At 38.6% G+C, this 24,660-nt stretch overlaps 2 protein-coding genes across 2 annotated transcripts in view; one reads left to right on the top strand and one right to left on the bottom strand.

Moving 5' to 3' along the window:
• Positions 1-7,524, bottom strand: part of LOC128657236 (zinc finger protein 565-like) — a 34,139-nt gene extending 26,615 nt beyond the window's left edge. Inside the window, exons 1-3 of the mRNA XM_053711501.1 lie at positions 7,457-7,524; positions 4,264-4,386; positions 2,625-2,684 (exon numbers count right to left, since the gene is read on the bottom strand). Of these exons, the coding sequence (XP_053567476.1) occupies positions 2,625-2,684; positions 4,264-4,341 (138 nt within the window). The 5' untranslated portion in view covers positions 4,342-4,386; positions 7,457-7,524. The remainder of the gene's footprint in view (positions 1-2,624; positions 2,685-4,263; positions 4,387-7,456) is intronic.
• Positions 7,525-7,692: 168 nt separating this feature from the next.
• The window catches only part of CCDC91 (coiled-coil domain containing 91), a 141,996-nt gene continuing 125,028 nt past the window's right edge, over positions 7,693-24,660 (top strand). The window contains exons 1-4 of the mRNA XM_053711502.1: positions 7,693-7,793; positions 10,058-10,163; positions 11,088-11,190; positions 13,444-13,597. Of these exons, the coding sequence (XP_053567477.1) occupies positions 13,547-13,597 (51 nt within the window). The 5' untranslated portion in view covers positions 7,693-7,793; positions 10,058-10,163; positions 11,088-11,190; positions 13,444-13,546. The remainder of the gene's footprint in view (positions 7,794-10,057; positions 10,164-11,087; positions 11,191-13,443; positions 13,598-24,660) is intronic.

Below are 24,660 nucleotides of genomic sequence, written 5' to 3'. Positions count from 1 at the left end.
AATACCTCTTTATATACCTTGATATAATTGCATTTTCTCACTCACTCAGCAATACTAATGACAACTTTTTAGAAGAGTAAGTGATTCCTCGCAACTAAGATATACTTTGTATCTGTTTGTTCACTTTTGTGTTCATAAGTATAAAGTACACACCCCTTATTAAATAACATCTACTTGCAATTGTGTGGATTTTTAAATCTTTTCTCAGTATTGGGTTACACTATAATAATCAGGTCATGCTAATGTCAAATTGAGAAACACAGCACTGTTATAGGACCTTTGATACATTGATATATACTTAACCCACTACTATTATAACGGCGACACTCTAGGTTTACTATAATTCTAGATAGCATCGGTTAAGTATGAGATATTAAATACCTAACCTAAATTTATGCCATTATTTAAAACTGGTATAAAAAAAGAAATTCTGGCTATTTTCATCACGATACACCATCTAATGATTTGCCACTTACTGTGTTAATTTGTTTGCATACAACCTATATTCTCAGCAACTTTAACATCATCTCTTATGAGGGATATCCTTTGAAAAATTATCTGGAGATATTGCTGTAATCTTACTATTCATGCTCACCTCGTCACATATTTGATCATTACAACTATATGCAAGAGCTTGAGCTATTTTTAACCAGTGTGTGTGTGAGTGTTTGTATGAGTCCTGCTGGACTTCACATTTGTCTCCAATAAAGTTTTTCAGTATGAGTGGCCATTTTTGAGACAATTTTAATTATCAAATAACTACTACAGGATATTTGCGAATGCATTTACCTTATGACACAAAGTGTTGTTTTCTGATATACCTTTATTATAACAAACTGACAATTTACAATAGTGGGTTTCTGTCAATATATCTATCTAGAGAAAGGAAGTCTTTGTCTTTTTTGCAAGAATTCTTTTTCTTTGCAATCAATGGTACATATATATGTATTCTTCTAGCCTCTCTCTTAAATTATAGGGCTAACATATGGATATAATTAATTATTTTGCCCTATAATTTTTATCTTTAAACCCACCTGCCCTCAGCCCCCTTTTCTTTATCTAATAGCTTCTATAGAAAGTAATGAAGCTCTCTGGGATACAAAATTTCACATGGGAGAGAGAAGTTAACTGGAGAACCCTTGGGGCTGATATAAAGGTTCCATTTGCATCAATTCCAAATTAAACTGATATGTTTTCACTCCAATTTAACTTGCTTTAGTCTATATTTTAGTATATACTACTTTTCTGTTAGGTAAAATAAGTGTTTTGTGAATTTTGATCAAACTTCACCTGTGTACAGCTGGCGAGACAAATCAGTGGGACCAGCTTGTTTAAAATGCTTAAAATTTTTCACAAGACTTGTGACAGAGTGTCAGACATACCATGGGAACTCCCTTGCTCAGCCCAGGGAACTGCCCTCTCCCTCCCACTTTCTGAAAGTGTCAGTTTTAGTTTGCGATGCAGCAAATTCAATATATGATCCTAATTTATTAAAGTAAAACAGAAACTTTCAAAACATAGAATTTGTAAAATCACTGCTAGAGCTAAATCTAAATGTATTAAAATATAAATGAGAAAGTGTAAAACTTAAAGGGATATGAAACCCACATTTTTCAGATAGAGTATGCAATTTTAACCAACTTTCTAATTTACCCCTATTATAAATTTGTCTTTGTTCTCTTTGCATCTTTATTTGAAAAGCAAGAATGTAAGCATTTACCCACCAAGCGCTACCCAGATTCTGAACCAAAAATGGGCTGGCTCCTAAACTTACATTCCTGCTTTTCAAATAAAGATACCAAAACAACGAAGAAAACTTAATAGGAGTAAATTAGAAAGTTCCTTAAAATTGCATGCTCTATCTGAATCATTACACAAAAAGAAAATGTGGGTTTCATATCCCTTAAAATGCAATAATACTGAAAGGACCCAATCTAAAGTGTAAAGCAATCTAAAATACAAAGTGTAAATTTAACAAAACTCTCATATAACACAGTGCTGTATTGCACTGGGCTTGTCTCTCTTCCATTTTTAGAAATAAAAGAGATCTCACAGTGCTGGACAGTTCTGTCTTTTTTCTTTTGACTATTCAGTGAGTTCAGCGCCTCTGAAGTGTGAACTGCAATTTCTCTCCAAGCTGAAGAACCTTTGACTATCAGGGACTTAGCACTAAGACAGGGATTGGTTCTCCAGATACTTAAATATTGTCAGCACATGTGTTCTCAATCTTTGCGTGCAGACTACAGGATCCCTGCAGGAACCCCAGTAATAACAGTAAATACACAGGTTCCAATAAAAACTGCTTTATTCAGGGACTGGTTCTTCCAGACACTTAGTGACAGAGCCAGGATAATGTTACTAAGAACATTCAAAGACACAGACAGAAGGAAGGAAATACACATAGGGCCAGATGGGTCAGTAAAGGGCATTACTGTCACATGACTCTAGTATAATGTTACATTCCCCAGCAATGCTCGCCTCTCCTCTCAGCTGGTGAATTGCTGCTGTGGGGGGTATAATGTTACTGAGAACATGCAGAGACAGAAACAAAATGTAGGAAATACACACAGGGTGTCACTGTCACATGACTCTGATATAATGTTACATTCTCCAGCAGTTCTCACCTCTCCGTTCTGCCGGTGAATACTGCTGTGGGAGGGCCTCTTCTTTACAATGACATATTCCTATTAAATATATAAGAGAAAATCAACAGACTCTATTTCCCTGACATAACATTTCTCAACTTCTAATTTACTGGGGTTTTCTTCACAGTCTTGATCACCACAAAGTAATGTAGCTGACTGGTCTGAGTGAGCTGAGGTTAGGGTTAGTGAGAGAGTCTAGGTGAGATGAAGTTAAGGATAGTGAGATGGTCTGGGTGAGATGAAGTTAAGAATAGTGAGATGATCTGGGTGAGGTGAATTTAGAGTTAGTGAGATGGTCTGGGTAAGATGAAGTTAGGGTTAATAAGATGATCTGGGTGAGATGAAGTTGGGGCGAGATGAAGTTAGGATTAATGAGATGGTTTGGGTGAGCTGAAGTTAGGGTTAGTGAGATGATCTGGGTGACCTGAAGGTAAGGTTAGTGAGATGGTATAGGTAATGTGAAGTTAGGGTTAGTGAGATGGTATGGGTGAGATGAAGTTAGGGTTAGTGAGAAGTCTAGATGAGATGAAGTTAAGGATAGTGAGATGGTCTGAGTGAGGTGAAGTTAGGATTAGTAAAATAGTCTGGGTGAGATGAAGTTAGGGTTAGTGAGATGGTCTGGGTGAGGTGAACTAAGTTAGTGAGATGGTCTGGGTAAGATGAAGTTAGGGTTAATAAGATGATCTGGGTGAGCTGAAGTTAGGGTTAGTGAGACGATCTGGGTTAGATGAAGTTAGGGTTAGTGAGATGGTTGGGGCGAGATGAAGTTAGGATTAATAAAATGGTTTGGGTGATCTTAAGTTAGGGTTAGTGAGATGATCTGGGTGACCTGAAGGTAAGGTTAGTGAGATGGTATATGTAATGTGAAGTTAGGGTCAGTGAGATGGTCTGGGTTAGTTAAAGTAAGGGTTAGTAAGATGGTCTGGGTGAGATGAAGTTAGGGTTAGTGAGATGTCTGGATGAGATGAAGTTAAGGATAGTGAGATGGTCTGAGTGAGGTGAAGTTAGGATTAGTAAAATAGTCCAGCGCTATGGAATTTGGCGGCGCTATACAAATAAATGATAATAATAATAATAATAGTCTGGGTGAGATGAAGTTAGGGTTAGTGAGATTATATGGGTGAGATGAAGTTAGGGTTAGTGAGAAGTCTAGATGAGATGAAGTTAAGGATAGTAAGATGGTCTGAGTGAGGTGAAGTTAGGGTTAGCAAAATAGTCTGGGTGAGATGAAGTTAGGGTTAGTGAGATGATATGGGTGAGATGAAGTTAGGGTTAGTGAGAAGTCTGGATGAGATGAAGTATAGTGAGATGGTCTGAGTGAGGTGAAGTTAGGGTTAGTAAAATAGTCTGGGTGAGATGAAGTTAGGGTTAGTAAAATAGTCTGGGTGAGGTGAAGTTAGGGTTAGTAAAATAGTCTGGGTGAGGTGAAGTTAGGGTTAGTGAGATGGTCTGGGTGAGATGAGGTTAAGGTTAATAAGATAGTCTGGGTGAGGTGAAGTTAGGGTTAGTGAGATGGTCCTGGTGAGGTGAAGTTAGGGTTAGTGAGATGGGTCTGGTGTATTAGAAGCAGCACAGTAAATAGGACCAGTGTCATATGACATTACCCAGCAGTTCTCACCTCTCCAGTCAGCAGGCAGATGATACCCAAGGCCTGACTCAGGAACTGCTCTGCCATATGCTTCCTGTATTTGTTCATCTTGTTCTTCGTCAGTGACTGAGTCCGATGCTATAAATGTGATACCTGCAAGAAGAAAGGAAAATGGCAACATGAGAGATGGGAAATAATTAGAGCTCTTTCTGTATCTATATTATGGTTAAGAGATGATTATGTGATATTAAACAGGTTTATTTCACTTATGAACAATCAAATACTACACGTGATCAGCTGCATGTAGAGCAATAAATATACACAGTGAGAAAATTTGATAATATTTATAAAACATTTGTTAAATGTCAAAGGAGATACATTTATTTAAAGTAAAAGTAAATCCTAGCGTTTGTGAAACGTTAGGATTGACTATTGAAACAAATAAAGGGGACTTTCATTCATGAAGTATAACATACTTCCTGCAGAAAGCGCCTTTATTTGTTTCAAGTGATCGCATGCAGGAAATCCGGCGCCCAAAGGTGCCAAGCCAGATTTACAGCACGGCTATTGGCTAAGAGGTGAAAACGTCACCTCTCAAGCAAAACAGCATTTTGCCAAGGGCTGCCTTAGCAACTCGATTGCAGCAGCGATTGCTTAAAACAAATAAAGGAGCTTTCTGCATGAAGTATGTTATACTGCATGAATGAAAGTCCCCTTTGTTTCAATAGTCAATCCTATCGTTTCACAAACGCTAAGATTGACTTTCACTTGTATTATATTTAATAGAATCAGAAGTCATAAAAAGCAAAGGAATAAGCTGATACGTTATGAAGCAGATGTAAAATATTTTGTAGCTCCCACAATAAACATTGTTATATTAATAAACTTTATAGCCTTTAAAAATCTAAATGTCTGCCAGTTTCAAAGCCACTACAAACGGCCTCATATCTCAGTGCATTTTTATAGTTTTTCACAGCCAGACAGGGTAAGTTCATGGATGCAATATTGATAACATTGTGCTCACTCCTGTGGAGTTTTTCATGGTTCAGCATTTATTGCCCAAAATACAAGTCTCTAACCCGAGATAAGAGGCAGTCTGCAAAGGCCTAGATTCAAAGTAATGACAGAGTTAAAAAGTACACGGCGCAAATTGAACCGGCGTAAACCGAGGACCACCTGTATATTAATATAACCGTGTTGGTTGTGCAAAACTGGGGAATTGGTAATAAAGGGATTAAATATCTTTTTAAACAATATACATTTTTGAGCAGACTGCCACTTTAAGCCTGGCAGAGTTCCCAATTATCATGTAATTTATAGTATTATCCCAAATTGGGAACTCTGTCCCAGTATTTCTCAGTTCCTCATCTATTTATGACCCACCAGACTGTGCCCATGAATCAATCTGTCCTGCCCAATCCTCCACCCAGACTGTGCCCTGAATCAGTGTGTCCTCCTCATGCACCTCCCAGACAGTGCCCCTGAATAAATCTGTCCTGCCCATGCACCACCCAAACTGTGCCCCTGAATAAGTCTGTCCTGCCCATGCACCATCAAGACTGTGTCCCTGAATCAGTCTGTCCTGCCCATGCACCATCCAGACTGTGGCCCTGAATCAGTCTGTCCTGCCCATGCACCATCCAGACTGTGGCCCTGAATCAGTCTGTCCTGCCCATGCACTATCCAGACTGTGGCCCTGAATCAGTCTGTCCTGCCTATGCACCACTCAGACAATGCCCCTAAATCAGCCTGTCCTGCCCATGCACCACCCAGATTGTGCCCTGAATCAGTCTGCCCTGCCAAGACCCCAACCTGACTGTGCCACAAATCCCAAAGCTTCAGTCTGATGGGCATCCTATGATAAAATATACAAATGATGGGCACACACTTAAATCTGGGCATCAAAGTTTCACAGTGACTAAAAAATGCTGGAGAGAAGAGTAAGCATTTGCCCTTCTGCATATGCTGTAACGATGCTCCTTATACTTACTACCCTCTGTACGGCTGTGCTTGTGCTTCTGTTACCCAACTTCATACCATTATACAGTGTCAGGTTTGGCTCTTTATATGAAAACTGTTTTTTTGTTTAATCTCCTTTATCTTTATGTATTAAAAAGTTGTCTGAGCTTGCAGGGAGAACGCAACTTGCTATCTTATCATTATATATATACACAGAGGTTTATGTATCTTATTGTATCTCTGTCTGACATAACAATTGATAATTAAAAAAAAAAAAGTAACTATCTCTTGCGCCACCACTGGAAGTGCGATTCCTCTGCTGGGTTTTGTTTACTTAGCTATTCTGTACAAATTACTGCAGTAATTACATTTTCAGTATAGGCAGTGATGCAACCGGCAAAAACTGATATTTCACATGACAAAATAATGGTAACTAAGCTGTTTATAAACTATTTAATACACTCCAGCAGGTAAAATGGATCACTGGGAACACTTTATTGGGAAACATTTTCCAGTTATTTGACTTCCAGTGAGGGGAAACCAGTGAAGTAACTTTCTCAGTTCATTTGTATCTTAAATGCAAATGATAAATATATAATTATTTCACCCTTGCACTCACACTCTCAACCCCCTCCTCCCCCTCACACAGCCCTCTCAAGTCTCAACCCACTACCCTCACAGAACCCATTCCTCTGCCTCTTTTCCCCTCTTCACCCTCACACAGCCCCATCCTCACCATCTTTCCCCCTTCTTTTCCTTTCCCTCAAACAGCACAATCTTAGCCCCCTCTCTCTCCCTCCCTCCCCCACTACTCACCCTCCCAGCCCCCTCCTCACCCTCACACAGCCTCCCTCTTCACCTTCCCAGACCCCTCCACTACCACATACAGCCCCCTCTCCCTTACAAAGTTCCCTCATCACCCTCTCAGCTACCTCTTCTCTCTCACAAAGCCCCATCCTCTCCCTCCCAGGCCTCTAGCCCTCTACTCTCCCTCACAAAGCCCCCTACTCACCTTCCAGCTCCATCCTCCCTCACAAAGCCACCTCCTCCTCTCCCTCACCTTTCTAGACACCTCCTCTTACTCACACTGCCTCATCGCGTGACCCTCTCTCACTCACAAGTTCCCTCACCACCCTCTCCCGCACACAGCCCCCTTATCTCCCTCACAGCTCTTCTCTCATTATTAGCCGGGCCCCCTATTCAACCTGTCCGCCTCCTCAACCTTTCTCACCCATATACAACCCTCTCAGATCCCCTTTCTTACCCTTTCAGGCCCTCTCCTCCTGAAAACATGCAGCTCCAGTTTATTTATTTATCACGCTTACTTCTGTGCTACACAGAGTCGTATAACTCACATCTATCTCTCACCTGGTAGCGGCTAAATCCAGTTATACTAAAGGACCGACGAAGTCACTTGGCTTCTTTGATTTCAATGTCCTTTAGCTGGGTGGGATCTAGCTGCTACTTGAGGCTATACAATAACGGGATCATGGGGACCGATGAGAACGAAGAATTAACATCGGCGTTAGTATATGTGCTCAGGCTGATTTGGGGTTGTGTTATGAAGGATTGAAGTGACACAGTATAAGGTATTAAATATGGTATGTGTCGTGAGTAACCTGCACTAGCATTCTCCTGCTGTGTGTGTGTAGAGACCTCTCAATAATTTTATATTTCTGTGTAAAAAGCGCTGCCCAGACGAGCTGTGTGTGTTTGGAGAAGATGGAACCGCTCTGTAATGCTATATATTTGTATATAAAGTGCTGGGGAGGTTTGTGTGAGAGAGAGACAAAGGGAGCCTCTCTATAATATGTATATCTGTATATAAGTTACTGGGAGTGTTTGTGTATGAGACAGAGGGAATCTGTCTATAATTTTATTTACCTGTATATAAGGTACTGGGTAGGGTTTGTGTATGAGACCGAGGGAATCTGTCTATAATATTATTTACCTGTATATAATGTACTGGGGAGTGTTTGTGTATGAGACCGAGGGAGTTTGTCTATAATATTATTTACCTGTATATAAGGTAATGGGGAGTGTTTGTGTATGAGACAGAGGGAATCTGTCTATAATATTATTTACCTGTATATAAGGTACTGGGTAGGGTTTGTGTATGAGACCGAGGGAATCTGTCTATAATATTATTTACCTGTATATAAGGTACTGGGGAGTGTTTGTGTATGAGACCGAGGGAATCTGTCTATAATATTATTTACCTGTATATAAGGTAAAGGGGAGTGTTTGTGTATGAGACAGAGGGAATCTGTCTATAATATTATTTACCTGTATATAAGTTACTGGGGAGTGTTTGTGTATTAGACAGAGGGAATCTGTCTATAATATTATTTACCTGTATATAAGGTACTGGGTAGGGTTTGTGTATGAGACCGAGGGAATCTGTCTATAATATTATTTACCTGTATATAAGGTACTGGGGAGTGTTTGTGTATGAGACAGAGGGAATCTGTCTATAATATTATTTACCTATATATAAGGTACTGGGTAGGGTTTGTGTATGAGACCGAGGGAATCTGTCTATAATATTATTTACCTGTATATAAGGTACTGGGGAGTGTTTGTGTATGAGACAGAGGGAATCTGTCTATAATATTATTTACCTGTATATAAGTTACTGGGGAGTGTTTGTGTATGAGACAGAGGGAATCTGTCTATAATATTATTTACTTGTATATAAGTTACTGGGGAGTGTTTGTGTATGAGACCGAGGGAGTCTGTCTATAATATTATTTACCTGTATATAAGTTACTGGGGAGTGTTTGTGTATTAGACAGAGGGAATCTGTCTATAATATTATTTACCTGTATATAAGGTACTGGGTAGGGTTTGTGTATGAGACAGAGGGAATCTCTATAATATTATTTACTTGTATATAAGGTACTGGGGAGGGGGTTGTGTTTGTGTCAGAGGGAACCTTTCTATAATTTACTGGGATAGGCAAGGTGTCCGTGACTAGCCTTTGCAGTGTCCACCACAATCTTAGTATATCTTTTTTTCTTTCTGATTAAATAATAGGAATAAAAAAATATGTACACCTGTTTAAAAAAACTTAATAAAAACTATTTAATAAAAAAAAAAAAATATGTAATGTGAATAAAGTTAGTGGCTTGTCAAGAGACTGCTAGCGATATTGGGTGAGAAGTTATGGAATAAATAAAGTCTCAGTGAAATACTGGATGTGTATCTGTATAATAACACCTAGCTCTATACAAAGACACAGTAGTGACTCTGGCACATGCGCGTATAGCCAGACAAGGGCTGGTTATAGGGTCAGTGGTATCTGCATCAGTATAATAACACCCATCGCTATATAATGACACAGTAGAAACACTGGCACATGGATATAGCCAGAAGAGGGATGATTGTAGGACCAGTGGTATCTGCATCAGTATAATAACACCCAGCACTATATAATGACACAGTAGAAACACTGGCACATGGATATAGCCAGAAGAGGGCTGATTGTAGGACCAGTGGTATCTGCATCAGTATAATAACACCCAGCACTATATAATGAGACGAGACAGTAGTGACACTGGCTCATGGGTATAGCCAGAAGATGGCTGGTTATAGGATCAGTGGTATCTGCATCAGTATAATAACACCCAGCACTATATAATAATGTTTTTAATTTTAAATGTACCTTGGTGTCCGTCACTAAGGTCTGTACTTTGGAAGATGTCCGCCACAGCCTTTGTCTGTGCCTATCCCTGACAGTACATCTGTATGTAAGGCACATATATATGGGGTATACATATATCTTTTTTAAAGGTGTAATTTCTGTGTGTTTTTGGCCACTATCCCCATATGTGTAATCTTTGTCATGTATGTGCCACTTTTGCAGGTCTCAGTGTTACCGAATATCACTGAACATAAACAAGATGAAGAAGAAGCTGCCTGAGCGGATCCTGAATCACATCCTGGAGATTCTCTACCTGCTGACAGGAGAGGTGAGAAAACATCATAATGACACCACGGTAACCTCCTGCAGTGAATATGTGTTTTAGTTGCTTAGCAACAAGAGGTGTGATGCTCGGGGTAAAGAAAGAGCCGGTGTTTACTGTGTTTGTGCAAATACAGAAGTGTAGAATTGTTCTGGAAATATTCTGTTGTAGAAATTCACCTGAGGAGACAGTTATTTCCCAGCAGCATTTTGTTATTTGTTCCATCACCATATACAGGTCAGCAATAGGCAGCATATGAAGCGATGGCTGACTTAGGCTAATAAAGAATAAACTGTTATTTATATGGCATAAACAAATAGTAATTAGTGCAAAAGAGGAAGTGTTATTGTAAAGAATGGCCATTTCTCCACATTACAATACATCTCCAGTAATACAGACCACGTCATCGTAAACCTCAGCTCTTCTCAACATGTTGTACAGTAATCGCTTGATCAGCGTAGGAGATTATTTAGGAGATTATTTATATTATTGTAACAGCAAAGAAGATGTTTAAGAAGCTTCTTAAGAGTTGTGCCCCTAGTCTGCAAAACAATGTGAACGTTGCAAACAAAATGACCATCTACATGCTTATAAAATGTATTGAGTTTGCAGACCTTTTGCATTCCAGTTCTTAATTGCCGATATATACGGTGCATATATAAAACATTTATTGTATTTGCAGATCTTTTGTAATTGCTGATGTATACTATATAAATATGTATAAAATGACAATGTCCCTTTAACTAGCGTTCTGTTTTAGTGGTCATATTGGTATCTCTACACTCATGCGAAACTCCCCAAGGGCTCAGATTGGCAGCACAAGGTGATTTTCTTGCCATGTGACCATGGCAAGTTGGAGAATATGATAACAGGCTACACACACGTGATGTGAGAGGGTCAATCTGTTTATTTTGCATTTCACTTTTGCAGCGTGTGACTAACACTGACAGCGAGTCACATGACTGGGGACAAGATGACAACAGAGAAGATACTGACCCACAACTTGCAGATCATGTACCTGCTGACAGGGAAGGTGAGAACTGATGGAATATGTTATAATAACAGCTGCATTTCCGTGAGACCGACCATTCTGTACATGGGGTATACTACCTTTTCAAATTAATGGTCACATTGCTTTTTTTCCCCTTTCTTTCTTGAAGGGCTGTAAAGCAATTAAAACATTTGTGTATACATAAAGCATGACAATTCTGAGATTAATGTCCTCATCACATAATATATTATTACATACTATTATTAAATTCTATGCTGTCTTGGAGTTTAATTTTAGAATTTCCATACTATTTAACATTTGATTGGGAACACTGGCATTAACCCCTTCACCCAATCCAAGGTATATATACGTTGTGTGGTACTTTGCCTATGGTACTGCACAACATATATATATATATATATATATATACGTCTGAGCTGCAAGAAGCTCCAGCAGTCTCTGCTTTTAAGTTCCTGAGCTCCGGGTATCTGCCCGCACGTGGAACCGGAGTGCAAACGGTGCTCCAGTTCCAAATGAGGGCAGATGCCAGATTGTTACAGATGGGGACCCTGTGTGTGTCTCGATCTGTAATGATCATCTGCTGGTGCCGGAGAGAGGTGTGGGGTGGAATCTGGGAGGCGGGTGGGTGGTCCAGCAGCTGAGGGAGTGGAAGTACCCTACATTGCAGAAAAAATATACGGAGAGGGAGAGAAGGGGGACTAAACTACAGATAAAAGGGTGTTGGGGCAGGGGATCCTTAAAGGGACACTGAACCCAAATTTATTCTTTCGTGATTCAGATAAAGCATGCAATTTTAAGCAACTTTCTAATTTACTCCTATTATCAAGTTTTCTTCGTTCTCTTGCTATCTTTATTTGAAAAGGAAGGCATCTAAGCTAAGGAGCCAGACAATTTTTGATTCAAAACCCTGGACAGCACTTGTTTATTGGTGGGTGAATTTATCCACCAACCAACAAGAACAACCACGGTTATTCACCAAAAATGGGCCGGCATCTAAACTTACATTCTTGCTTTTCAAATAAAGATACCAAGAGAATGAAGAAAATGTGATAATACGAGTAAATTAGAAAGTTGCTTAAAATTGCATGCTCTATCTGAATCACAAAAGAAAAAAATTGGGTTCAGTGTCCCTTTAACTAAGGATCGCGGAAGGTGAGGGCACCACTACGCTACAGAAAAATAAAAATATTATGTAAAAAGGGTTTTATAGGTACTGGCAGACAGCTGCCAGTACATAAGATGGAGGACAATACTTAGAGGGGGAGGGTTAGAGAGCTGATTAAGAGGGGTAAGGGGGGGATCCTACACTGCAGAAAAAAAAATAATAATAATAAAAATAAAAAATGTCTTAAATTTTCATATTGGCTGTGGTTGACCAGTGGGAAGTGAGGGGTGGGAAGAGACCTGGTTGGGAGGGATCAGGGGGTGGGAAGTATCAGGTGGGAGGGTAATTGCAACACTAAAGCTAGCATTAACCTTACAAGCTACCTCATTAACCCCTTCACTGCCAGGAATAATAGAAATGTTCTGCACATCTGCAATTAGCAGCATTCTAATTGCCAAAAAGCAATGGCAAAGCCATATATGTCTGCTACTTTTGAACAATGTGGATCCCATAAAAGCTTTTACAACCATTTGTGCCATGATTGCACATAATTTCAGTGAGAAAGTTTGTTAAAAAGTTAACTATTTTTTTTTTATATATATATGATCGAATTTGGCAGTGAAATGGTGACATGAAATATACCAAAATGGGCCTAGATAAATACCTTGGGTTTTCTACTTCCGGTATTTTGATCAAGTTTTCTCTGAAAGTCCCTTTTAGTGAAGGGGTTAAAGCGATATAAAACTCTAATTTTTTTCTTCTTTAATTCAGATAGAGCGTGCAATTGTAAACTTCTGTTATGTAACTTGCTTTGTTCTTTGCTATCCTTTGTGGAAAGGCATACATACGTAGGTTCAAGCGGCAAAGCGCTACTGGGAACTAGCCGCTTATTGGTGGTTGTACATATATGCCTCTTATCGTTGGCTTACCTGATGTGTTCAGCTAGTTCTCCTTTAACAAAGGATACCACAAGAAAAAAGCAAATTTAATAATAGAGGTAAAATGAAAAATGTTTAAAATTTTATGATTTATCTGAATAATGAAAGACCAATTCGGGGTTTCATGTCCCTTTAACATAATAAAAAAATTTTGCCATTGAATTTGCTAGGTTTTTAATTGTAAAATAACCAGTCCCTGTGTCAGTGCTGAATGAGTTGTGTGTGTTTCAGGTGCCTATAAAGTGTGATGATGTTGCTGTGTATTTCTCTATGGAGGAGTGGGAGTATATAGAGGGACACAAGGAGCTTTACAAGGACGTCATGATGGAGATTCATGAGAAACCCCATACCACTGAGATTGAGATCCCAGCACACAAGGGCTCAGGTAGCACTGATTTTATTATAAACTAAAACTAAAATATGGGTCTCATATAACTTATTAGGAAATAGTTTTTGAAGTGCACAAGGCATAGGGATCATACGTACATTTGCCTCATGCACTCGTTTTAGTCATGGTGTCTGCTCAGAGATCTGGCAGGGATGAGTATCACATTTATATTTCCCCATTTTTTTTCTCCTAATCCCCTTATCATTTCCTTAACCCTTTACCACGTCCCACCACTGAGTCTTTTATCCGTATACACCTACACATTTGTATTCCCCCGTCAACTAAATGCTTCATTATATACATAGAAAATGAGGCCTAACATGTCACATCCAGGCTTAGGACATTGCAATTTTATTCCCCTCACCCAATTGAAGTTACTTATTTTATTTACATTGGTTTCTTGTGTTTTGATATATGATAACATTTGTATCGTTCATTGGACTTTGTTATATCGGGTCTGTGACTGTGCTTTCTGTAACCATACTTTTACTTGATTGCCTCAATAAAAAACCTTTATTTAAAAAAATAAATAAAAAAGAATTATTCAACCCCCTTTGCAAATCAGGTTTATTGTCAAAATTTACAGACTTTCAGCTGTTTACAATGAACAAATCAAACGAAAGCAATTGAAATAGCTAAATACAGGTGGCGCTTGGTTTACGACGGTTCAATTTGTGCCGTTTCAGAATAACGCCCTTTTTTTCAGTCATGTGACTGCTATTGAAAAGCATTGACTTCTATTGAAAGCATTGAGAAGCACATGCATACATTAAAATAGCCAGTAGGTGGAGCTGTCTGCTTGTGTTGCAGCAAACACATGCAAAGAAAAGCAAGCCAGACGTGATCAATGGATCAGCTTTCAAAGGAACAAGATCTAGCAGCCACTTCCCTTAGATGCAGACTCAATGCAGAGAACTGTTTGCAGAAAAAGGCAAGTAAAAAACGTTTTTGTTCATTAAACTTAGTTTGATGATGATACAGTCTGTTGTGTGGTTAAACACAGGCAGGCTGAAATTAATCAGTGTTTAACCAGTCCTAAGCAATGGAGCCGTTTTTAAAGGAACAAGATCTAGCAGCCACTTCCCTTAGCTGCAGAAAAATGCAAGTAAAAAATCGTTTTATTTTCTTCATTAAACTTAGTTTGATGATGATACAGTCTGTTGTGTAATTATTTTGTTTTTGTTCATTAAACTTAGATTGATGTTGATGATACAGTCTGTGTTTGTGCGATAATTTTATTAAGTGTGGTTTAGCAAATGTTTTTGTTCATTAAACTTAGTTTGATGATGATACAATTTATTTTATTAGGTTAATAATGCTGTTTAGCATTTAAAGTCTTCATTTCAAAGCTTTAAAAATAATGTATTAGGTGTTACTTATGACAATTTTGAGAGGGGCCTGGAACCTAACTCCCTCTCTTCCCATTGACTTATATTATAAACTGGGTTTCAATTTACAACAGTTTCGATTTACAACCATTCCTTCTGGAACCTAACCCCGGCGTAAACTGAGGGCTACCTGTACAACGAATGCTTAAAGGGGTTTCCCCAAACTCACCGGAAAATGCAAATTTTAATGAACTCTACAGTCTCAAAATTATTCAACCCCTTCATGGCAAGGATCTTTAGTACTTGGTAGAGCACCCTTTTGCTGTTATGACCTGCTGCAAACTAGATGCATAGCCGGACACCAGCTTCTGGCAGCGTTCCAGAGGAATCTTAGCCCATTCTTCATGAGCAATGGACTCCAGTTCAGTAATATTCTTGGGTTTGCGTGCTGCAATTGCCTCCTTCAAATTTCACCAGAGATTTTCTATGTGATTCAAGTCAGGTGAATGTGATGGCCACTGTAGAATCTTCCAAGACTTCTGCAACCAAGCATTGGTAAAATTTGAGGTATGCTTGGGATCATTGTCCTGTTGGAAGGTCCATTGAAGCCCAACCTTCACAGACAGCATGACGTTTTCTAGAATTTCCTGATACTTCAATGAATCCCTCTTTCCTTACACACGCTGCAGATTTCCAGTGCCAGAGGATGCAAAGCAGCCCCAGAGCATCACCGAGCCACCACCATGCTTTTATTGTAGGCAGAGTGTTTTTTTTTCTCAGCATATGCTTCATTCTTCTTCCTCCAGACAAACCACTGATCCATCGGGCAGAAAAGTTCCAGTTTTGTTTCATCGCACCACAGAACAGAATCCCAAAACTTCTGTGGCTTATTTATATGATTTTGAGCATATTAGAGCCAACTTTTCTTGTGCTTTTGGGTCAGAAGTGGTGTACATCTTGGAGTTTTAGTACACGCCTTACTGTGCGAACTGAAATCTCAGTGCCTGTTGCCACTAAGTCTTACTGCAGGTCTTTTTCAGTAACCTGAGGGTTTTCTCAACCTGCCTTCTCAGAAATCAAGTTGCATCAGTTGATACCTTCTTTTTTCTGCCCGTCTAGGTAGTGTAACCAATATGACTTTAACTTTGAACTTGCGAACTATGCTTCCAACAGTGTCTCTAGGAACAGACCAATGATATGTGTAAGGAGCGCCTAAAATAAAAGCCAGGTCAAGTAGAACTCAATATGATGAAAAGTCTAACAGCAATGTGCTAGAATTAATTAAAATTGTAATGTCAGATATATTTAAAAGTACATAAAGCAACAATAATCAATAGCATAAATTAGAACAAATTAAAATAAAGTACATGGATCCATAGTACTGGCTAAAAAACAGTGCACAATGTAAGCTAATACAAAATAAGCTAATAAAAAAATGCGATTGAATTAAGGAAAAATATAGGCAATGTAAGACAAGATAAAATACAGGATAAAATTCAGAACCTAAAAACAAATATGATTATGAGCAAAATTGTCTGTGATATGGCCCTTGGGGGCAAGGGGCACAATAAATAATGTCAGGAAAAATTATTATGTTATGTGTCCAAAAAGAGAGATGTTAAGTGACAATCCAATCGGTGAAATCCAAAGAAAAATTAAAATCCAAAAAAATTCCAAAAACAGTGTAAATGGGGTCTGTGTATACAACTGAAAAAAGGGTAGGTGATTCCTAGTGTTCCAAATTAAAGTGATCCAAAATATGTCAAAATATTCCTAGTGTTCCAAAATAGGTGATCCAACTAATCCAAAAAAGAAGGGGTGAATCCTCCAAAATGAGGAAAAAAACAAAACTGAAGTAAAAAACTGTGCTGTGATCAACTCCAAGATGGTGGAAAGTGCCAGAGAGTATAAAAATATATATATAAAAATACCAAACAATAATAGAAGTAAAAATATCAAAAAAGAAAAAATGAAAAAAAGTAAAAATCAGTAGTAGATAATGATGACCAATGTAGATAAAATCAATAATAAACAAATAACTCCATAACCTGTGAAAAAAAGAAAAGGTACAACATAGAGCAGTATTGTTTAGAATAAACTCTAGATAATAGGAATATAGCTCACCATATATGCCAACGCGTTTCGGCCCACCAATAGGGCCTTTTTCAAGGCCAGTCTTGAAAAAGGCCCTATTGGTGGGCCGAAACGCGTTGGCATATATGGTGAGCTATATTCCTATTATCTAGAGTTTATTCTAAACAATACTGCTCTATGTTGTACCTTTTCTTTTTTTCACAGGTTATGGAGTTATTTGTTTATTATTGATTTTATCTACATTGGTCATCATTATCTACTACTGATTTTTACTTTTTTTCATTTTTTCTTTTTTGATATTTTTACTTCTATTATTGTTTGGTATTTTTATATATATATTTTTATACTCTCTGGCACTTTCCACCATCTTGGAGTTGATCACAGCACAGTTTTTTACTTCAGTTTTGTTTTTTTCCTCATTTTGGAGGATTCACCCCTTCTTTTTTGGATTAGTTGGATCACCTATTTTGGAACACTAGGAATATTTTGACATATTTTGGATCACTTTAATTTGGAACACTAGGAATCACCTACCCTTTTTTCAGTTGTATACACAGACCCCATTTACACTGTTTTTGGAATTTTTTTGGATTTTAATTTTTCTTTGGATTTCACCGATTGGATTGTCACTTAACATCTCTCTTTTTGGACACATAACATAATAATTTTTCCTGACATTATTTATTGTGCCCCTTGCCCCCAAGGACCATATCACAGACAATTTTGCTCATAATCATATTTGTTTTTAGGTTCTGAATTTTATCCTGTATTTTATCTTGTCTTACATTGCCTATATTTTTCCTTAATTCAATCGCATTTTTGTATTAGCTTATTTTGTATTAGCTTACATTGTGCACTGTTTTTTAGCCAGTACTATGGATCCATGTACTTTATTTTAATTTGTTCTAATTTATGCTATTGATTATCGTTGCTTTATGTACTATTAAATATATCTGACATTACAATTTTAATTAATTCTAGCACATTGCTGTTAGACTTTTCATCATATTGAGTTCTACTTGACCTGGCCTTTATTTTAGGCGCTCCTTACACATATCATTGGTCTGTTCATAACCTATCTATGGGTAACTAGAGACCTATTACCTGTAGGAGCTTAGGTCCCCAAGTTAGCGCCGTTAGACCGTCACCTTCTAAAGTGTCTCTAGGAACATTCAGTGCCTTCACTATCTTTTTTTTTTTATCCTGTTCCTTGATTGTGAAGGGCGATGAATGCTTCTCTTAACTTTGTGGACCATTCTTTTGACTTGGCCATATTTCTAACATGCAGTCAAACATGACACTCAACAAACCCCTAGCCAGCTCAGGTATTTCATGTATTCTAGCTCAGGCACACCTGGTGCAACTACTGAAGCACTTGATTAGTTGCATCAGATGTGCTTGAGACAACACCTGTTTTGCATATCTGTGCTGTTGTGAGGGATTCTATTTAGGGGGTTGAATAATTTTGAGATTGCAGAATTCATTAAAAGTTGAATGTGGGGAAACCACTTAAAGCATTCATCGTGTTGAGCTATTTCAATTGCTTTTATTTGATTAGTTCATTGCAAACAGCTGAAAGTCTGTAAATTTCGACAATAAACCTGGTTTGGAATGAGGGTTGAATAATTTGATTACAAACTGTATTTCTTCATTCTGTCTCTTTAAATTATATTTCTGTCATTAGCGATCTCTATAGGATTGTCATCAGCACTTTCTATAGGACTATCAGCTGTCATAAGCACACTATATAGGACTGTCCGCTGTCATTAGCACACTATATAAGACTGTTAGCTGTCATTAGCACACAATATAGGACTGTCAGCTGGCATTAGCACTCTCTATAGGACTGTTAGCTGTCATTAACGCTCTCTATAGGACCTTTACTTGCCATTAACACTCTCTATAGGACTGTCAGCTGGCATTAGCACACTCTATAGGACTGCTAGCTGCCATTAGCACTCCCTGTAGGACCGTTAGCTGTCATTAGCACTCTCTATAGGACCGTTAGCTGTCATTAGCTCTCTCTATTGGGCTGTTAGCTGGCATTAGCACTCTCTATAGGACTGTTAGCTGCCATTAGCATTCTCTGTAGGACTGTTAGCTGTTATTAGCGCTCTCTATAGGACCGTTAGCTGTCATTATCACTCTCTATAGGACTGTTAGCTGTCATTAGCACACTCTATAGGACCGTTAGCTGCCATTAGCTCTCTCTATAGGACCATTAGCTGCCATTAGCACTCTCTATAGGACTTCACTGGAGCTTCTGCCATATCTGTAGCTGATATAATGCCAGAGTTTTCAAGAGTTTCAGCCATATCAACAACTGATAGGCGATCTATCTGATCTGTTGGGTGCTCTTTAATTATGCTTATATTTTTTTAATGAAAAGTTGGTAACCTGAGATTTTTTTGCAGTGATTGGATGCACGGTGCCAACCAGTTTTAATAATTTTACACAACCTACTGAGTATGGATTAAACCATTTGGAGGACTGTGTTCTCATAGCTTATGGAGGGATCTTTTTATTTGGCGGTGTGTGTACAATGGGACAACCATTGCTAATTGCTCCATAACTGCACTCAGACTTGCCTCAATTAATTGTTGTTTATCTGAACTGGAGAATACTGCACGTATCTCTTATCCCATGTAGGATTTTTGAAGGTTTTTAAATGGTTTTTAATACAAGGGATTTTTAGTTAATAATAAAGGCTACGGTTTATATGTGTATGTATGTATGTATGTGTGTGTGTGTGTATATCTATATATATATATATATATATATATATATATATATATAATGTATATGTGTGTATATGTATGTGTGTATGTGTATATATATATATATATATATATATATATATATATATAATCTACATCTACCTGGATAGATAGTTATTTAAGTGAGTGTTTTAATGGTGTTTCTTTCTATTTTATTTTTTTCCCTGTATTTAATAATATTGGCACTGAGCACTGCACCCTGCTTGTGTGTCAGGGGGTACAGCCCCTAGTAGGGGTAGCGAATACCGGAAGAACTTTTGGAGTGTCGGTTTTCAGCAGGTCACATAAACTCTATGTATTGGTGCAACTTGCACACTGGTTCTGGAATCCGCAGGCCACAAACAAACTGGGTATAGGAACACAATAGTAAGCTACCAGGTAAGTATGCACTCCAAAAACTGAATATATCGGCATAAGTCCAGTGGGTGCCAGCCTTCACAGCAATCCCCAAGCTCTTAAATCAAATAGCAAAAAACAAAGCAAGGGCTGCACTCTTATGAGGTGATGAAAATGTATTGAAGAGCAACGTTTTGGGGCTCCTGCCCCTTTCTCAAGCATATAGGATCATATGGTACATTGGCCCTGAAGTCCGCAAGTTGCAAAGTTGCCTTTTGAAGTTGCGGGCCATACATTTCTAGGCATAGATATACGTTCCAAGACCTACAGCAGATACCTGAAACTGTTGATAGTAGCAAACCCTTATTAGAAGTAATTTTTTATTGATAAATTATGTATAATAAGACATGACCAACATTAAATAATAATACAATTCATTGTACATTAATATACTTGCTCTCGGGGGCGTGTCCGGGCTATGGTCCAAGATGGCCGCTAAATTAGGAGCTCTCTAATCCAATACTGCAATCCACCTGCAATTTGGACTTCAAAAAGCCATCCAGCAGAAATTTATATCCTAAAACATAGGGGACACTTTGCTGACTAGAACGCTATTAAAAAAAAAAAATAGAGAAAGAATTGTTGTTTGCAAAGCAAGAGGACTTCCTAAACTGGACCGCTGAGACTCACTGGTGGCCTCTACGGAGAGAGAGCTCAGCACCCCCCCGGGAAACCGGGTTAACAGAGAATATAGACATTCTCCTTTCAACTTTAATATTGAACATGGGGGATTTCTATGTCTCCCTACAAAAGCTGATGATCTCCTTTGAAAGCACATTGTGCGACAGATTTGACAGGCTCCTGGCTCGCATGGAGTCCGCCCGCCTCAGGGAAATGGCACCCTTTCAGGAAGAAAGATCTACTGTGGAGCCGGAGGATGCGGGTACGGACATACAACGGAGTATGTCTGAACCGCGTGAGAGGGGAGACCAGGTCGGCACTCAATCAAGCAAATGTAAGAAGTCTTTGCCCTCTGCTGTGTCCCGGGAGGGAGCGGCCGGCCCTCTGGGGGATAGCGGGGAGAGTGGAGCACATGAGTTAGGCGATAAGGCCGGATGGTCCTCTGCCCCTATAAAAGGGATAGTAGGCCGTTTGATGTCCCCCGCACCCTCGCCAAGTTTACTGGGACTGATAAAGGCAAGCGGAGTACACTTCGCTAGAAATAGATCCACGCAGCGGTGCCATGGACTTGGGGAGCGCCGGGCTACTTGTGGCTTACGGGTAATTGTGCAGCCCAATCTCTTGATCGGGCCGACTCATCTGAGGCAAACACTGTGCAGAATTTGTGAAGAAAATGCTTGCTTGGCTGAGAGTATCCTCCTGAAGGGACTGGGTCTTTGCAGATCCGTCAGGGACGGTGCTGGTTAGCGGAGGAGGCTCTTATTTGTTTGTATACCTCTGTTTGCATTTATGATCTAACATTTTGTTTTTGTGTTTGTTTTTCTTTCTGCAGCTAAGCCTTGTTCCTCCGTGTATGCCCCTAAAACATGTTCAAAATATAAGATATGCCCCTACCTAGGATAAGGACTAGACTTTGTCGCAGTCATTAATTTAGTTTGGTTCTAAGTATTTAGATAGGGACTTAGCTAATAGATCAGATGGGGGTTATAACTCCGAAAATGTTACATGTTCTCTGTTATACAGATACCTTGTTAATGTACATATTTATCTGCAGGCTCTAATGATTGAGTGTATATGGCAGCAATAACCTTTATTGGAGTATTATACAGGGGACAAAAATGTTTTACTTTATGCTGGTCAGGTGTAATGGGTTTTACTATGTGCATTATATCCATCCTGCTGGGACAATATAAAGCTAGTCATAAGACAGATGTGGGTCCTAAAAATAGTCTCTGTTATGCAGGGAGTGCTACTTGTTTAGGAGAGGCATCTCTTCTAGTTATACATATGCTACACAGGCACAAAGTAATCTAGAGGTCTTCCCAAGAGATCTCATACCACTCTCTGTTTCTGTCCCCCCCTTATATATATTTCTTATCTGTTTGTAGTTGTGTTAATCTCTATAGCATTATGTAGGATAACTGTATGACCAGCATAAATTTTTGTAATGTGACAGAATATATGTAGAAATTAAGTTTAACACCCTCTCACTATAGTCCTCACCACTTATCCCTTTAATGGGGTATGTGCCCTTTTTATATTTTAGAGGGATGTTTTCTATAATATCTGAAGTTAATGATGTGGACTCACAAGGACCTACATGTTCTTGTTCAAAACCTTCCTACAAAAACCAGGTCTCAGAATCCACATTTATTCAGTTATTTTTTGTCTTGTCCAAGCTAACATGTTTATACATAAAATGAGGTATCACACATGGCTATGTGCATGTTCTCCTGATGAGAATCTACTGTGGTTCAAGGTTTCTAAGACATGTCTATGTATTATATGTATGTGTCTGGCTGTATGTCTGTAGGCGTGTTGCCATGATTAACATTTGATTTTGTCTTTGTATGTTCTGAATACCTCAATAAAAATTATTTAAAAAAAAAATAAAAAAAAAAATATACTTGCTCTCTCTCATAAATGGGTTTCTGACGTTTTAGTTTAAAGGGCCATGATACCCAAATGTTTAAACACTTGAAAGTGATCCAGCATAGCTGTAAAAAGCTGAGTAGAAAATATCACCTGAACATCTCTATGTAAAAAAGAAAGATATTTTACCTCAAAATGTCCTAAGTATCCAAACCCCATTGCAAAGGACTTTAAAGGGACATTCCAGTCAAAATTTAAATACATATAGATTTATTACATCTTTGAAAAGAAACATATTTTTAATATACTTGTGTTGGCAAAAATGCTTCTAGTAAAAGTTATCACTGTTTTAGTGTTAACATTTTTCTTTTCATGTGAAACATAGCTAGATATTGTCATTCCACCCACATTTAAAGTAATGCAGCTGCTCAGATCATCAGTGGGGCTTGTATCATGTCAGCAATTAACAAATTGAGTCATTACCAGATGGTACAAGCACCTTATGCTCTCTGAGCAAGTTCTGTGTTTAAAATGCTGGTGCACGGTGCATACTTACATACACTTTTGAAACAGCTATAGCTTTTATTACAAGCATTTTTGCTAATGCATGTGTATTATAAAATTTCTTATGTTCAATACCGAAATGCACCCATGTGGTTTCCAATTTTGGCTGTAATATCCCTTTAAGCAGCAAATCAGTATGCCTTTTCCGGGACAGCTAAGGGAGTGAGCTTTGTGCACACTCATTTTATTTCCCTATTCAGTTTAAAGAAGTTTACTAGGAAATCTCATGAGATCACAGTAAAAGAGTTCATGACCTCAGCACTGCTGATGCTGATTGGCTGCAATTATTTTTTTATTTTATTTTTTTTACCTGCAGCTAAGCAGCAGCTGAAGTATAACTTTTTACACAGAACGTACTCTGGTGAGCTGAGGAGATTGTGAGGTAAAATATCTTCCTTTTTTTATATAGAGATGCTCAGGTGATATTTTCCTGTCAGCTTTTTACAGTTATACTGCATCAGTTTCAATGTTTATCTACATGTTCCACTAATCATTGCATGCTACATACAGCATCAGAACACATACCACCTGAGTATTCAGACTTCCATGATGTTTTTAGCAAGAAAGAGGCTGAAAACCTTCCCCCACACAGAAAGTATGATTGCCCCATTGAATTACTTCCAGGGGCAGACATTCCATGCGGGCACATCTTCCCTCTATCCAAACCTGAATTAGAATATCTTGGGGGTTATTTGGATGAGAACTTGCGCAAAGGATTTATTAGGCCCTCCATGTCACCCGCTGGAGCCGGAACATTCTTAGGTTATGTGATCTCCCCCAAAGGCATTAATATGGAAACTAATAAGATAGAGGCGATTCTACATTGGTCAATACCCACCACTAAAAAACAAGTGCAAAGATTCATGGGCTTTGCAAACTTCTATCGAAAGTTCATTAAGAACTTTGCCCATCTAACTAGAGAAGCCCAATAAGTCTTTGACAACCTTAAGCATAACTTTACCACAGCTCCTATCCTTGCATTTCCAAATCCAGCGCTGCAGTATGTATTAGAGGTTGACGCTTCGGTTTTTGCCATAGGCTCTGTACTGTCACAAAGATTGTCATTAAAAGATCCTTTACATCCAGTGGCCTTTTATTCTCGAGTAATGAAAGCATCAGAATTAAATTATGCTGTTGGTGAGAAGGAGCTACTCGCCATAAAATCCTCTTTAGAACACTGGCAACATCTCTTGGAGGGAACTTCCATACCCATACTCATATACACCGACCATCGTAATCTACAATACCTCAAAACTAACAGAACTCTCACATCCAGACAGGCCAGATGGAACTTATATTTCACTAGATTTAATTTCCTAATTACCTATAGACCATTCTCAAAAAATGGAAAAGCTGACGCCCTTTCCAGGATGTATGATAAACCCTTGATCCCTCTCACAGAACAAAC

The sequence above is a fragment of the Bombina bombina genome, chromosome 4 (assembly GCF_027579735.1).
Source record: "Bombina bombina isolate aBomBom1 chromosome 4, aBomBom1.pri, whole genome shotgun sequence".
Taxonomy (NCBI): domain Eukaryota; kingdom Metazoa; phylum Chordata; class Amphibia; order Anura; family Bombinatoridae; genus Bombina; species Bombina bombina.
Note: the sequence above shows the minus strand (reverse complement) of the source record. Positions and strands in the feature narration are given on the sequence as shown.